The sequence below is a fragment of the Colobus angolensis genome, unplaced genomic scaffold (assembly GCF_000951035.1).
Source record: "Colobus angolensis palliatus isolate OR3802 unplaced genomic scaffold, Cang.pa_1.0 Scaffold58, whole genome shotgun sequence".
NCBI lineage: Eukaryota > Metazoa > Chordata > Mammalia > Primates > Cercopithecidae > Colobus > Colobus angolensis.
The window spans coordinates 118,287-135,041 of NW_012119376.1; the positions used below are offsets into that span (position 1 = coordinate 118,287).

A 16,755-nucleotide genomic window follows, 5' to 3' on the forward strand; every position below is an offset into this window, starting at 1 on the left:
GCAAGATATCTAGGCTAGGCACAGTGGCTCACACCTGTAATCCCTGAACTTTGGCAGGAGGTCAAGGCGGGTGGATTACCTGAGGTCAGGAGTTTGAGACCAGCCTGGCCAACATGATGAAACCCCGTGTCTATTAAAAATACCAAAAAAATTAGCTGGGTATGGTGGCGCACGCCTGTAGTCCCAGCTACTCAGGAGGCTGAGGCAGGAGAATCGCTTGACCCTGGGAGGCAGAGGTTGCAGTGAGCTGATATTGTGCCACTGTACTCCAGCCTGGGCAACAAGAGCAAAACTCCATCTCAGAAAAAAAAAAAAAAGTCATCTAAAGAATGATATATAATACTTACATTGTATACATTTTATATAAATATAAAATGCTATACCTAAGATAAAAAAAATCATTCTTAGTCTCATGAGGTGGTAACTTTTATGATTAAACACCTGTGTTTGTTAATAAGTTACTTGGGCTTTTTCAAAAATATATCTTAAGCATGGACTACTGTAAAAAAAAAATACTCATTTCAGAACGGACAACTTAATTATGGTAATTTTCCTCAGATAAAGTAAAAACTCGTTCTGTCAGACATTAAATAACCTGGCACGGGGAGGCCCATGGGTTCTTTGTCTTCTGAGAAAACATCATCTACTGCCTCTGACATTTTTGTCTTTCCTTAATGTAAAAATCTATTGATTGAGCAGTCCTTGTGCAGTATTTCTTACATAATCCCCACTCAAGTAGCTACTCAGAAGAAAAGAAAAGTTCTATGTTCAATTCACCATCTGTCTGCCAGAAAGGAAACATTAACGAATCACTTTTGAGTCAAAATAAGAGATTCCCAATGCAGCAACAATCTCAGCTGAACGCATACTTTAAGCCAAGCACAGAGCAAAGTAAAAAACAAAACAAAAACGTTCTAGAAGTCTGTGAAACACATAAGAAGAAATAACATGTGAAATATGAAGGTATGACTATTTGGGGTAAAATAATAAATAAATAAATAAATAAATTCAAACATCCAAAAGGCAGAAAAAAAATGAAAAAAAAAAAAGGAAATGATTGCATTCTTAAAAAAATAAAGTCCTCTCATTTGAAAATCACAAATGCTACTTGAGAATTTCTGAATAGGTATTCTGTGCTAAATGCTAAAGCCCACCTACACGAGTAGAGAATCTTCTCCACCAGTGAAGAACCCTGGTGTCGTATTAGAAATGACCCTCACAATGAGGGATTGAGTTCGTTTTTAAGGCTGATAATTCAGGGGCCCTTCCCCAAAAGGTAATGAGTCAGTGAAAGGTCTGGCATGGATAGATACCAAAGCTCCCCAGGTGGTTCTAACAGGTTGTCAGGATGGAATGCAGCTAGCCTATTGGCATGTCAATTGATTTCTCTGGACCATGTAGCTGAAGCTCATCGGACATTTCCACTCCATTGGGTCAACCCCACGCAGAGCACAGTCCCTAAATACTGGAGGCCAGAGAGCAAATGAAGCTCAGTGATAAGAGGGTAATCTAATTTGCATTGAGAAAGGTGTAATAGAGGCTAATGCTAGAGATAGAGGAAACAGCAGGAGAAAACCAAATAAATTTGCTAGCAATTCTGAGACCAGAAGACTTTTTTTTCCTATGTCACTTTCCTACTCTCTAAAGTGTGTGTGTGTATGTGTGTGTGTGTGTGTGTGTGTGTGTGTGTGTGTGTGTGTACCCTGTCACTCTCCATTCTCCACCCTTCGGGTCTTCCCATTGAACCGGCCAAAATTTGAGGGTGGAATTATATTTTAATTTTTATTACATACATATACCCTCAACTACTCAGAAGAAAATATATATATTTATGTATAATAAACATAAGTAAAATTATGTATATATTATATATAATTTTATATATATATAAACACACATCACTTTTTTTTAGTCAGGGTCTTGCTCTGTTGCCCCAGCTGAAGTGCAGTAGCATAAGCATGGCTCACAGCATCAAACTCCTTGGATCAAGTGATCCTCCCACCTCAGCTTTCTGAGTAGCTGGGATCACAGTTACGTGCCACAGTGGCCAGCTATTTTTTTTTTTTTTTTAGGGATGAGGTCTCACTATGTTACCCAGGCTGGTCTCAAACTTCTGGCCTCATGTGATCCTCCCACCTCAGTCTCCAAAAAGGTCTAAGATTACAGGCATAAGCCACCGCACCTGGCCTCTTACTTAAACTTTTATATTTATTTATATTATATATTTATACATAATGAATATTATACTTATTTTATATTCATGTTTTATAATTTTAAATGTCAACTTATTTATTGCATTACAAATCTATTTAAGGGAGCACAGATAATTATCTTTTAGAAAGAAGAAACAGGAAGAAGACAAAGGAAGAAAGGAAAAAGGAAAGATTAATCCTGATGTTTTCTGTCATCCAATTACCTTTACTTCTTCAAATATGCAAATTAGTAGCACAGCATTTATGTCACACTCTCCTTTATACCATGAAAAAAAAAGACTATAATATACGTCACTAGAATGCAGGTGAAAACTCAAAGCTGGACCACGAACAGAGACTAGGATTTGGAATCAGTCCTGCTCCCATTTTGCCCATTGCTCCTAGGCCAGTTACTTGACCTGCCCAGCCCAGTTTTATCAAGTGCAAACCCTATTTTCTCATGCTAGAAAAATATTTCAAGAGTCTATTTTACCTCAATTCAATTATGTAAGAAGGTGTAGCCTCTGTACATCTCAAAGAAATCTTAACAGTAGAGGGGAAAAAAACCCTTCCTTTGAGTGCTTATGTAAAGCTACCTTTTAAATTTTAAAAATGAAACCATGTTTCTCCCATGAAATAATAATAGAAATGTATTAGAATTAGCCCAGTGTTATTGTCTAATAAACATTTCCCATATGTATTATATTTTTTTCTCAATTATGATATCAACATTTATAATCTCCATTGTGGCTTTTCTACTCAGGTTTTAAAGTCCAATGTCATGAATGTTTTCTTTCTTTCCATATTGATTTTACAGTAGCCAGTCTAGAGACTAGTGTTTCCTCAGTATAAAATTGCTTAATTGAGTTGGACTGAATAGAATTTTTAGCGCTCCTTTTTATTGAGAACATTCAATTTTACATTTTTAAGTGGACATATTTTCACATCATTTTTCTTCCTCTTTCTCACATCTGTGTAAAGCACTTATAAAAAACTATCATGAAATAGAAGGATCAACCTTACAAAGTCATTTCAAGTATGGTAATTCCAAATACCTTATTTATACTATTTACTTTTTTGCATGTATCTAAAATCATATTGTTTTATTCTGCTAAAAGATGAAAAGGAAATATTAAAACAAGTAAAGAAAAAATTCACAACTGGCATTTTTACTGCTGGACAATTTGATAGAAGAAAAGATTAGGAGATTGTATGCCAGTTCTAATACTAACTAGTTACATAGTCCTAGATATATTCCTTGTCTCTTTCAATCTCAATTAATACATAGAAAACTACTGGCACATGTGTGGCACACAGTAGGCTCTTGAGGAAGGTTACTCTTTCATTCCTTTTTACTATTTTATAACTAGCTCTGGGAGGTTTAGATATCTGTAGAGATTTTCACGTAAGCAAATCAGGTTGATTAGCCAATAAGAACTCAAGGGAAAAGACTTGACTTGCTCTCTCTCAATCTCTCTCTCTCTTTACCCCCCTCCTATTTCTCTCTCTCTTTTCTCATGACCAAAAGATGTTTCTGATGAAAATATTGGGAAATACATTATTTCCTAATTTTCTGATTAAGTGATTAAGATCCATTTAGTAACTCTGAAATGTTCAATCAGTGTTTGAGAGTGCCCTGACCATTTCCTACTCTGTACAATAACTGATGACAGCCACTCATTATGAGCCAGATTACAAGTACATCATCAAGTGCCACGGCTGATTAGTGCTTCTAATTATGTCAATCTAATAAATTATAAGGATGACAATAACAAGAGGCTACTCAGAGCAGATTCACCTGTTAATATGCAGCCTAAATCTTTCAATATGGATATGATAAAGACGGCATGGACTCATCCATGCTGCCAGTGGACTTCTCAAATTCTTTTTTTTAAAGAAAAAAGAACATAGATATATTTAGGGAACATCAAGACCTCAAAAGTAAATAGACTTAGGGACTACCTTCCAGAAATATTAAATGCAAGTTATTAAGAGAAGGGACACAAATGGAGAGGAACTCAGAATACAAAACACACTGTGGAGGGAGCTACATGGCACCACTGACCTGAAGTCAATAGAAGCAGAATTGGAGTCTAAATATATTCAAGGTTTACTCTCCCTGTGAAGTGGCCAAAGTAAGTAAGCCCAGCGTTGAGTGGAGGAAGAAGCAGGGCCCAACCACTAGACAGACACAACTCCAAGGAAAGAAGCAGGAAGATCAAAGAGTCCCTGGAACAGACAATCACGGCCCCGTTAAGCAACCTGAGATCTTTCCATTTTCTTCATTCAGGAATAATCCCTGAATTTCCTCCAAGTAGTGGCAGTTTTGTGATTTATTCAAATTAATTCATTTGGGCTGGACATCAACAGATGGGTCACTGGGGGCAGGCGGGTGGCCACAAAAGGAAAAAGGAAAAGCTGAGACTGTTTCAGGAGGAAAAAAAACATCTGTTTTGCCCACTACTGTATCCCGAGTATCTAGAACACTCCCTTGCAAATGGTAGGCACTCAAAACGTACTTGTTAAATGCACAAATCAATCTCTGTACAATATCTTTAACTAGAAAAAGAAAATAAAAAAGAAAATTCTCCCCTTTCTCCTTCAAGAATCAAAGGACAGGAGATTTAGATTCAGTCTTTTATTTCTTGCCACACAACCGCCCATCTCTCCCAAGGCTGCTTCCCAGCTAAACACAGCCCCTAGTGATTGATTGAGCTACAAAGAAGTCTGGAGCTTTCTATCCATGCTCTGCCATTCTTATAAGTTAAATATGGCTTATGTTTATGTACTGCCAAAATAAGTGATGAGTTTAATTGAAGAGGAGAGTTTATGCCTTTGCTAGGATTACACTGCTTAAAAAATGACAAAACCTCCAATTCTTGGAAGATTCCAGCTTTCTACTAAGAACAACAACAATCACAAAAAGTAAGTACATTATACCGCACTAAAAGAGCCTTGTATCCTCCTGTCCTTTATGTTTAAATCAGAAAGTAATGTCCCAGATGCTGATTATAATAAAATACACACGTGTAAACTATTGTCATCTTTTTTTGAGGCAAATGTGATTTATGAATGGCTGTAACACTGATTAGAGAACATAACAGATGGTAAACAATTAATTGAAAATGCTATGTCCATCAAACAAACCTTTATCATATAATTCTTCATGAAGATTGTTGTTTATTTAAATGAGATTTTATTACTACCTTTATCATATAATTCTTCATGAAGACTGTTGGTTATTTAAATGAGATTTTATTACTATGGTAGGAGTTAGCATGAAAAACATTTTCCAAATTTTTACCCAATCGATGGGCTTACTCAGCTGGCTCGTTATGTTTTAGAAAAGTTGAAGACTAGATGCATTATATTCATACAGATATTACAGAACTTTAATTTGTGAAAAATCACATTACTCCTCTGTAGTTAAGAACACCGGAAAAGAAAGTAACATTATATTTTTCTGTGCTTTTTCATGCATTACAACTTTATGAATCTAAATTGGACTTGAGAAGCTAATGAAATTATTGTTGTCATCTATAGGCCTGAAAGCAATTACTTACACTTCAAGTTTTTATATGAAAATTAAAAAGACAAAGTCTAATATTGCCTAGACACCTTCTCCCTCAGTGTTAGGAAATCAGTGAAATGTTTATGATTCCATTATGCAGTATGGTATTTCAGTGAAGAAAGAGAAACAGTAAAGAAAAAAGCAAAGAGTTATAAACATGTTCAATTACTGTGTGAATTATTTTAAAGTCGAAGAATATAGAAAATAAAATGTTGTTTCTACTGAATATCTACAAATACTAACTGTTATTGAAGTAGTTTAAGATAGTACACTATGGCAGTTTTAAGAGCATCAAGTTTTGTGACATAAGCCTTAGTTCATATTTTGGCTCTGTCACATAGAAGACAGTATGTCTCTAAGCCTCTCAGTTTCCTCATCTGTAGAATGGGTGGTAAGTATTCACCCTCAAGAAGTTATTATGAGAATGCAATTAAACAAGGCAGGTAAGTTTCCTGGCACAGTGTGTGGCACATGGTCAGCACCTGTGAAATGCTGGCTTGTTGGGAATGTCTGCATTTACCACCATTTTTCACTTTCCCCTTCTTTTATGGGATTGGATACTTCCTCCATTTAGCATGCTATTATGAAGAGGGTCTGCCAATCCTAGCAGACCCTGAGTCCCATGTTACTCAAGCCGAGTCAACCAGAGCCCTCTCCTGGAATATTCTGGATCTAAAGAAGGGTGAGCCCTTCCTGGTATGAGGTTGTGAGCTATACGGTTATAGAAAAGCTAAGAAAATCAAAACCTGTACAGAGAAGCAGAAAGGAAGACATGGAGAAAAGCCTTCTGGGTGGTATTCCAGTCCCTGTGGTCAGCTACGTCTCTACCATGATTCGGTTATGGAGGCCGATGCCTTCCCCTTCATGCCTACACTTAAGGAAGCTGTGTGCCTGTCATTTACAATGAGTGAGGCTCCAATTAATAAAGTTGTTATGAGGAAAACAAAAGCCCTGGGAGAAAACACCCATTAGTTTTACTAGCCCAATTACTTGTATTAATTAATGTGTAATTTGTACTCATTTTATTACATACAAGAAAATAATGTTGTAACCTTAAGTTATATGGAGAATATAAAAGTAACTTCTACTAAACTATATAATTTCAAATCTTCACTCATTTAATAACTATGAAATTGTATTTGCATAAGTTTGCTAATACTGGCATAAAGTGGACTGACATAATAGACTGAACATGTCACTTATCAATTCTTTGTTAGACCACAAAATATGTGAGATTTTACAGAGAAGAAAAATACTCTTAATAGTTGGTTTTCTAAAATATCAGGAAATATTTAAAAATTAAACAGTATGCCCTGAGTTAAATATTAAATACCACTAAATAGACACAGCCATCTGTCAAAGGACCAAAGAGGAAAACTTTAACCCGTATGTACTTTTTATCTGAAAAATTATTATTAACTATTCATCACATATACATTCATACACAACTATATAAAGTTGTATATGCATATGCATATACACACATACACAACTATACCCACTATACTCAACTATACATGCACAAGTATACTAAATTAAGTAATAACTGGGTTTTTCTATGATTATTAATAAGATATTTAAATTAAGCAAAATTGACTGCTCCAGACTGAAACAGAAATGGCAGCTTAAATAAAATAATAGTTGTAGTAACAGTAATGTTTTAACTGTAATAATTTTTAAAGACGATTCCTGAGCAAACTGATGAACAAAATAATGCAATCTCTTTTTTAATCTAAAAATATCAAAAGCAGAGGACAGGTGTTTTCTCCATACATATGTATACAATGAATTGCGTAATTTTCTACACACATTTAGAGGTAAAATAGCCTATAAAATTGTTAGCAGTTTTATTTAGTGATTGATACCTTAGCTTTAAATCATAAAATATGTTTGGTCGTGGGTGCTTGTGCATGTGCATGCCTGCCTGCCTGCATCTGTATGTGGTGTGGAGAGAGGAAGACCGACAGAAGGCACCAACTCCGTTGTGCATATCTGACTTTTAAACTGAACTGAAGGTAATGAACAGAAGAGAAGGCGTAAGTATTCCCTGATTCCCTCTGGAGGTCTGGGGGTAGGGGTGGGTGAAGGCTGTTGTCTTGCACAGCTTCATTGTGCAGCAGTGTGGTTCACACAGGAATTCTGATCTGGGACTGAGAACAGCCAGGGGAGGTTGGCAGCACAAGGGAGAGACCAGAAAACATGGATGCAAGGTTAAGAGGCTCTAGACATTGAGATCAAGGAGAAGTTAGGAAGTTAGGGGCTAGATGGCTATCAGTGAACAGAGACAGAGGAGACAGAATTGAAGGGATGAGTCAAAAGCCAGCCAAAATCCAGAGGTTAAGGAAGTCATTGTCATAGATGCTTAGGTATCTATTCTTGCATCTACCTTTCACTAGCTGGATGACTTTGGTCAGCACCATAATACCTTCTTGACCTTTGTGTTTTTATTTATTTTTTTAAATCATACCGTATGATCAGCTCAATTCATTGGGATAGACAGGAGAATGAATATGAAAGTGGCTTGAAAAGTACAAAGAACAATGCAAAGGATGAGAGACTGCTGTACTGTGATACTTTCTAACACATGCAAACTAGGGATTAAAATCAAATGAAAAACAGTTCAATTGCATTAAAAGGAAAAAGTATACATTGAAATGATACAAATTAAATGAAATTAGGTATTTCCATATTGCTCAAACAAAAGTCAGGGACTACTGACAAAATTGTGAACTTGGCAAAATTTCTACACGGATTCAGATAATTTTAGTTCGGCTAAAAATCATATTTACGTAGTAGCCATTTATAAGCAGAAATCTGAGTAGCTGAGTTTTCCAAAGAGCTACATTTTACCCATTTAGCCCTATTTTTCGATGGTTACCATTTTGGAAGAAAATTTACTAAAATATAATATAAATTCCTATGCCTTCTCTTAACTGATTTATATTCTGTCTTCAGAAATACGCACACCATAATCCACAGCTTCAGTTTTCTTTTACTGTTGAAAGTTCCAAAGACTACCGGGTTTTGTTTCATTTTAGGATTCTTGCATATCTTTTTATCATTTCTTTCTCCTTATTGCTGTCAGACTGCTAGAGTCATTTCTCTCCATTAATCTTTGTCCCTGTCCTGTCACTTCATTTTGCTACTTACCTATCACTCACCAGACATCAAGTTCATACCAGTGTCTACAGTAGAAGTTAATACCTCTGAGAAGTACTTCAGTGGCTTCTTTCCCATGATCTAAGAAAAGGATCTGCACTACGTTTTCCATACAATCTTTATCCTGGCGGCTCAGATCATTTTTTTACACTCTTTCAGATTCTGCATCAATGAGGGTAGTTACTAAAAAAAGAGGGAAGGGCTGAGCTTCAGACACAGACATTGGAAAACACAGTGAGAGAGACAACAGGGTGCCAGGGAATCATGGCAGAGAGCTCGGGAAGGGAAAGCGTCCAGGAAGACACAAAGCCCCAGCAGAGCCGGCAGGATGACCAGCAGCTGCGCGGGCAAATGAGGCAAGTGTTGGAAATCAGGTCAGAGGACCTACAGGCAGAAGATCGGGATGGGCAATGGGGCAAAGGCAAGGAAGACCACTACCTGCAGAACGTCATGAGGAGCCTGGCTTCCAATGAACCTCAAGAGTGGAGTGAAGAGAGGCACAAGGTGGGGCTGGATGGAAAAGCTGAGGCCAAAATGCTGTGCGGTCTTCTGTGCCAGGTGGAGGAGCTCAGATCCCATGGCATGCACTACGGACAGTTTTTATCCCCAGGAAACCTCATGCCAGGTTTGTGCTTTAGGTTTATCATTTTAGGATTTATGTTAATGGAATGCCAATTAAGAATATATTGAAATAGGCCTGGCATAAGATTGGTATGGAGGAAACTAATGTGGAATGGTCAATTAATAGTGATTTTCAAATACTTAAAAATACATACAACACTATAAGATAATTAATGATAGAAAAAAATTTTAAAGGAGTTGGAAGAAAAATGGCATTGGAGATAAAAATCATGGAGGAAAGTGTTTTCTAGAATAGTTACTTAAAAGAAAAGAGGTGACTCCATCTTAGTATGTCCTTATAGCATGGTACACATCACATACTCACAAAATGCTTATTGAATAGAACCAAAAAAAATCACTTGATTTCTTCCAGATCTAATCTCTCCAACATTGAGTACTTCGGCATCAAACAGGATAACTAATGTTCAAATGCTTGCTGCTTCTAATAGCAGATGTACATAAGTCATAGTAAACAACGAAACTATAAAAGCTATTATGGATAGTTTTCTTTGACTTATTTTTAACAACAGGTAAAATTAGCCAGTGTTATAGAAAATAATATCAGGAAAGGAGGCAGTATGAAAATTGCTAATCATAAACAAATAAACAAAAAAACTAACATAAAGTTAAATTGACATGACATTTTTTTTCTTGCCCCCCAAACATGAGGCTTAAAACATCCTGAATGTCGCAGTAAAATAAGAACACAAAAGCCGGTATCTTTTTTTTTTTTCTGTGTATCTTTCTAGACATTTTATTAGGGATTTGAAACATGAATGCCCAAATGTACAGACTTCCTCACCAACACTATGATCCATGACTAGAATGTTCATGAAACTTTTTTAAAATTATACAATATCATTTTAACCCTTAAATGACTGACCACTGAGGAGAGTCTAGAATAATGTGGAGTTTTAGTGATGTAATAGTTTGTACTGCTTTAAAGTAGCTTTTTATAAACTTTGCAAAGTACTAGGGAAGCAAGGAGACAAAAAAAGCCAACTGAAGGTAGATTTTAAATTGGATAAGATGAGACAAGTGAACTTATTTTTTTCCCCAAGCTTAAAAAAAAACAAAACTGTACTAGCACCTTCTTTCTTGTTGTATGAAGTTACAGTGTTCTGCCTGACTTTCCAGGTCCTCTGTAGTCTGAACCATTCAGCACATACAAGCATCTCATCCCCATCTGCCGTACAGGCAACCAGGCCAGGCTGTCTACTGACTCCCCAAAATACAGCTGCATTTTCCTTATGGCTGAGCTGTTCTGCTAAGGATCCTGTCCCCCAGTATGGCCATCCGTCTTTCTCGAACTTAATCACTTCCTACCTGTCCATACGCCTAAGACTAGCTCAGGAATCAACCTCTCTACTCTGACCCTCAGAGTCCTTCTCTCCCGGAATGCCCACATCACTTAGAATCCTCATCACTTAGAATCCTCAGGACACAACTGAGTGCATGAGTATGGACACTTTTACATGGCTTGCTTTCTCACCCTCTGTGCTAGTTTTGACCTCCCACTAAATTGAAACCTCAGGAACACATCTTATACTTCTTTATCCATCTTGGACATTACTCAGCTTATGTATGTATTCATTCAAACACTATGTAATAAGCACCTACCATGTGCCAGATAGTATTCTAAATATTACAAAACACAGCAGTGGAAAAAAAAAAAAAAAAACCCTCTGTCTTCATGGAGCTTACACCTACAGGGAGTGGAATGAAAGGGACCATAATAAGAGACCAGGTCAGAAACGTAACATGGCATCCCCTGGCATAGAATCTGTGAGCCATTATAAGAATCTGACTTCTCTGAGTCACATGATATGACTTATATATTCAAATGCTCCTTATGGCTGTTGTGTTGGAAATCTCTAATAAGGGAGCAAAGTCAGAGCAGGGAGATGAGTTGAAGGAACCTGCAATCATCCAAGGGGTAGTAGGGGCTTAGACCAGGAGAGCATAGTAGACGTGGTGATAACGGATCATATTCTAGGTACATTTTGAATGTAGTGATGACAGGACTTGCTGACAAAATGGACTTGGGTGACAAAAGGACAAAGGAACCAATAGCGGCCCAATGGATTTTAGCCTGAGCAACCCAGAAGATGGAGGGGCATGAGGTAAGATGCAAAGACTGCAGGAAGAATGGACTCAGGGTGGCAGGAGGGGGCAGGTGTTTCTTGATAGATATAGGAAAGGAATTTCGTAAACGTTGAGTGCTTATTCTAGAAAAGTTGGGGTTTATTTCCATATTGTCTTAAAAACCAATAATCCAATTACTCTACTGCTGATAATATCAGTTTCTCCCATCTCCAGTTATTCTTTATAGACTCAAGATTGTGGGGAAAAGTAAGTACTGATGAGTTCAACTCTTTCAAAGAATTCTCTGCAGTTTGGGCTTGTTTCCTTTTTGTAAAATTTTTGTGAGTACGCAATAAGTATACATATATTTATGGGGTACATGAGATATCTGGGCTCATTTTCCTTGTTAAATATGGTGATGGTGGTGGAGAGAGTAGGGGAGAAAGGAATCATTGTTAAACATCTAGCTCATAAAAATGTCCTTGTAATAGGTTGTATATAAAGTCAGAATAATAAATAAATGAATTTCTTTATACCTCTTATTTACTCAGGCAGTCATGTACCCTTCATGAAACTTTTATTGAGTACCTGATACACACAGGCATTGCATAGGTTGTAAAATGATCAAAACTGGATTCCTGAACTTAGGGCAAGTAAGAAAATGTTAACATCCGAAAATCAATACAAATAAAAGCTGCATATGTTAGATATCCAACAGGACTGGGCTGAGACCTGAGCAGTTCATTTTTCCTTGATGGACCTCAGTTTTCTCATATATTAAGTGAGTAGACTTGGACTAGTTCATCTCTAAGGCTCTTAACCATTCTAATATTGTATATGAAGGACATAAGTAAGCCTTAAAATGTTCTTTTGAAAGAACTTCAAAAGATGAAAGAAGAGAAAGTAGTACATCCATGACAAGACAGTTCCAAAATCATTCAAGGAAGTAGATAGTATAGATTGGTTATGGAACTATAAAAATGGTAGTAAAACATTTGTTGAAAAACCAGGAGGGCTTCAATTACAAAGTTTTTTTGTTTTTGTTTTTGTTTTTTTGAGACAGAGTTTGGCTCTGTCACCAGGCTGGGGTGTTATCTTGGCTCACTGCAATCTCTGCCTCCCGGGTTCAAGCGATTCCCGCTTGAACCTCCTGAGTAGCTGGGACTATAGGCATGAACCACCTAGCTCGGCTAATTTTTTGTATTTTAGTAGAGACAGGGTTTCACCATGTTGGTCAGGCTGGTCTCCATCTCCTGACCTCGTGATCCACCAGCCTCGGCCTCCCAAAGTGCTGTGATTAAAGGCATGAGCCATCGCGTGCGGTCTACAAAGATTTTTAAAATAAATATTATGCTAGGCTGGGCACAGTGGCTCATGGCTGTAATCTCAGCCCTTTTGGAGACCAAAATGGGAAGATGGCTTGAGCCCAGGAGTTCATGACCAACGTAGACAATACAATGAGATTCCCTCTCTACAAAAACTTTTTAAAAACATAGCCTGTAGCCTCAGCTACTCAGTAAGCTGAAGTGGGAGAATCACTTGATCCTGGGACACTGACGTGCAGTAGGCCATGATTTCACCACTACACTCCAGCCTGGACAACAGCGCAAAACCTGTCTCAAAATAATACTTAAAATGAAATAAAATAAAATAAAATAAAATATGTCATGCTGGAGGCCAAGATTTCTTTTTCAGTATGTAATGGAAAGTCAAGAAAGATGTATAATCAGGGGAGAAACATGAATATGATTATATGACAAGATTTACTTATCAGTAGTAGACTAAGTGGACAAGGGAGAATATATGGGCAAATACTATGTGCTGCACACAGATGATAGAACAATGCAATGGGACTGATGCTACCAAAAGTAGCAACAGATTCTGCCTAAAAGTATTCCAAGTCTACACACAGAAGGCTGAGAATGTGGAATTATGGAATTAATGGCAGTATGTGTGTGCACATGAGTATGTTGTGTGTATATGTACATGTGTGTGTATACATTATATATATATATATATGTAAAAAAATCATAGTACTCAGAAGGAATAATTCTTCAAAGATAGAAATAACAAATGAAAGGCTGAGTGCAGTGGCTTACGTCTGTAATCCCAGCACTTTGGGAGGCTGAGGCAGGCAGATCACTTGAGGCCAGGAGTTCGAGACCAGCCTTGCCAACATGGTGAAACCTCATCTCTACTAAAAATACAAAAACTAGCTGGGCGTGGTGGCAGATGCCTGTAGTCCCAGCTATGTGGGGGACTGAGGTATGAGAATCGCTTAAACCTAGGAGGCAGAGGTTGCAGTGAGCCAAGATTGCGCCACTACACTCCAGTCTAGGTGACAGAGTGAGACTCTGTCTCAAAAAAAAAAAAAAAAAAGAAAAAGAAAAGAAATAATTATGAGTGATTTGTAGACCACTGGATTTGGTGAAAAGTGGAAGACTCAACAATGACTTAGCTTTCTAGGAGGCTAACTGGAAAGATGGTGATACCACCAGCAGAAAATAAAAAGAAATGCCAGACAAGTTAAGTGTGCTCTGTGTATGTGTGCGTGTGTGTATACATACAAACATATATATACAATTAGTTTCAGAGAGTCAAAAAGATTATGGTCTTGATGGGAAATTTATTCGGACTGAAGAAGGTTCCTTGAGTACGATTCAGTAGGAAAATGGCTACCTGTCCATATGTCCGATCCAGTTCCAGTTATAGTCAAAGAAAGCATTTTCCAACTATGCTTCCCTTACAAGTAATAAATGTTTATGATTTACACAGTAAGAGGCAATCTTTCAGGTTTGCTGTTACTATGTGAAGTGAATGATGAAAAATGATTTTGAATGGCATGTTTATTTTAAAAAATGCATCAGAATGATTTTATTGTCAGCAGTGAAAAACCACAATACAGATACATAATGGACCCAGAATTCATTACACATTTTCTCTTAAGTTTACTATATGATGTATTGCTATTTGTTAGTAGGGTAGTTACTGTTTGAATTTTAAGCTAAAGTACATAAATGTTACAGGTTATTTTTAAATTAAACAAATGCTGTTGTCTGCTTGTAAAAGAAAAGTATTTAGGTGTCTCATTTTTAAAAGTAACCTTACATATAGATATTTAAATATTTTATATATTTACCATTATATTTTAATAAATTTCTTCTACTTGCAATTATTATCACATGGCATGTTTAAATATAAGAATTTTTTTTTTGCTAGTAAATTTGCTAGTAAGGTAGTTATCATTTAAATTTTAAGCCAAAGTAAATAAACACTACACTGTGTTATTTTAAAATTAAAGAAATATCTGCTTGTAAAAGAAAGGACTTTGGTGTGTCATTATCAAAAGTAATCTTACTTATAGACCTTGAAATATTTTATATATTTACTTTTATATTTTGATAACTTCCTACTACTACTTGCAATTATTTATCATGTAACTGGTTTATAAGAAATATAAATTTTTATTTCTTACCGAAATTATAGTTATAGTACACTTTTTAGATCAATCCATTTTTTCTGCAGTTAATTTCCTTTAAAACTGATATTGAGGTATACAAAAATTTTATTTTCTTAATTTAAGAATCTAGGTATCTGTTAATTAATGACATATTTGAATAAAGTAACACTTAGAAGAAAAGATTTAAATATTAGATACTAAAATGCTATAAGGAAATTTTCTACTTGATTTTGGGTCTTTTGTTCTCCTAGCATGTGTTTTTATGATGTAGTGGAGAAATCAGTCTCACCTGTTTTTGATTGTAGGTTTCTTCTTGGTTCTTCAGGGGCCTCAATTGGCTGATCAGCCAAGAAAACTCGGGCCTGGTCGACAGCATTCAGGACGGAATATTCTTTCTCCTTTAACTCCCGTCTCAGGGCCTTTCAAAAGAGAAGCAAAAGTTGAGTTTGTAACCTCACATGTTCACCAAATTAAGGGACATCGTCAACTATACCACTTCTGACCACACTTAGCAAGAAAATGACTAATAGCAAGCATTTCAGCTAAGTTAGAAGCCAAAATGTAAATTTTATGGATATGAATGAAGAAAAATACAAAGGAAAAAAGATAATTTCTGTAAAACTTAACTGTACAAAAAAAGAAACAGCTTTAAAATTTTCACCTAAGGGAAATTGTTACAGTGTATTTGAATTTGTGCAAAATGTACTTTTAGGCTTTTCACAAATGTCAGATTGATAAAATATAATAGCCTTTGCTAAGATACTTTTTTCTTGTAAGACTGACTACCAAAAAAATTACATCCAATGATGCAGAGAAAGGTAACTTCACAAGTAGCAATAAGATCCTCTGATGGGTTTTACATTATTTCGAATCCATTAAGAAAAAAAAAAATGAGATAGAAACAAAGTACATACATGAAATCAAAACTAAACCAATGAGAGCACATCCAAAACAATCTCCAATTATCTTAAAATATGTTCCATCTCTCATGCTGAGGCAATTACTATTTTTCTTTTGTGAGGTTTTTCATGCAAATCTATGATTCTCAGAATAGTTTCTCTTTAGCACCTTTGTTCTTTTAAGTGGAGCTAAACTTTCACCCCTGCACCTGTAAAAACAGCAAAACTCCTTCAGTGACTGCTGCAAGATAAGAGTAAATGAAGATTTTCTCAGGTGCAATTTTAATGCTGTTGCCAAATGGAATTTGTTAATATTGTTATCCTCTTAAAATTAAACACATAACCACCTACTGGCTCTAATATTTTGCTTTCAGTGTAGTTTCCTGGCAACCTATTATGAAAAGTCAGACTTTTATTTTCTAAAACACTGAACTTTCATTATATTTTAGAATGAATAAAACATTTCCATTGGAAGACAACTAAATTTTTAGTAGTATTTGACATCACTATGTTGGGATGTTATAGTATTTGCAGGCTAGATCCTTTTCTTCCGTTGTCAATAAAAGGTAAGAATGAAAAAATCTAGAAATACCAGAATAATCATCTTATGTAAAATATGGATCTAAGCAACACATACACACACACAAAAACCAATGGTAATGAAGTTGACAGAAACTAATGGGCTACATTTTCTATATCCAGAAAATCTCATGATAGCCTTTAGGAAATATATATGAGAGATGGAACATATTTTAAGATAATTGGAGA

General features: G+C 36.1%; 1 protein-coding gene across 1 annotated transcript in view; it reads right to left on the bottom strand.

Annotated features, from left to right (window-relative positions):
- The window catches only part of UTRN (utrophin), a 608,259-nt gene that overhangs the window by 104,873 nt on the left and 486,631 nt on the right, over window positions 1-16,755 (bottom strand). The window contains exon 54 of the mRNA XM_011962010.1: window positions 15,378-15,507. Within this exon, the coding sequence (XP_011817400.1) occupies window positions 15,378-15,507 (130 nt within the window). The remainder of the gene's footprint in view (window positions 1-15,377; window positions 15,508-16,755) is intronic.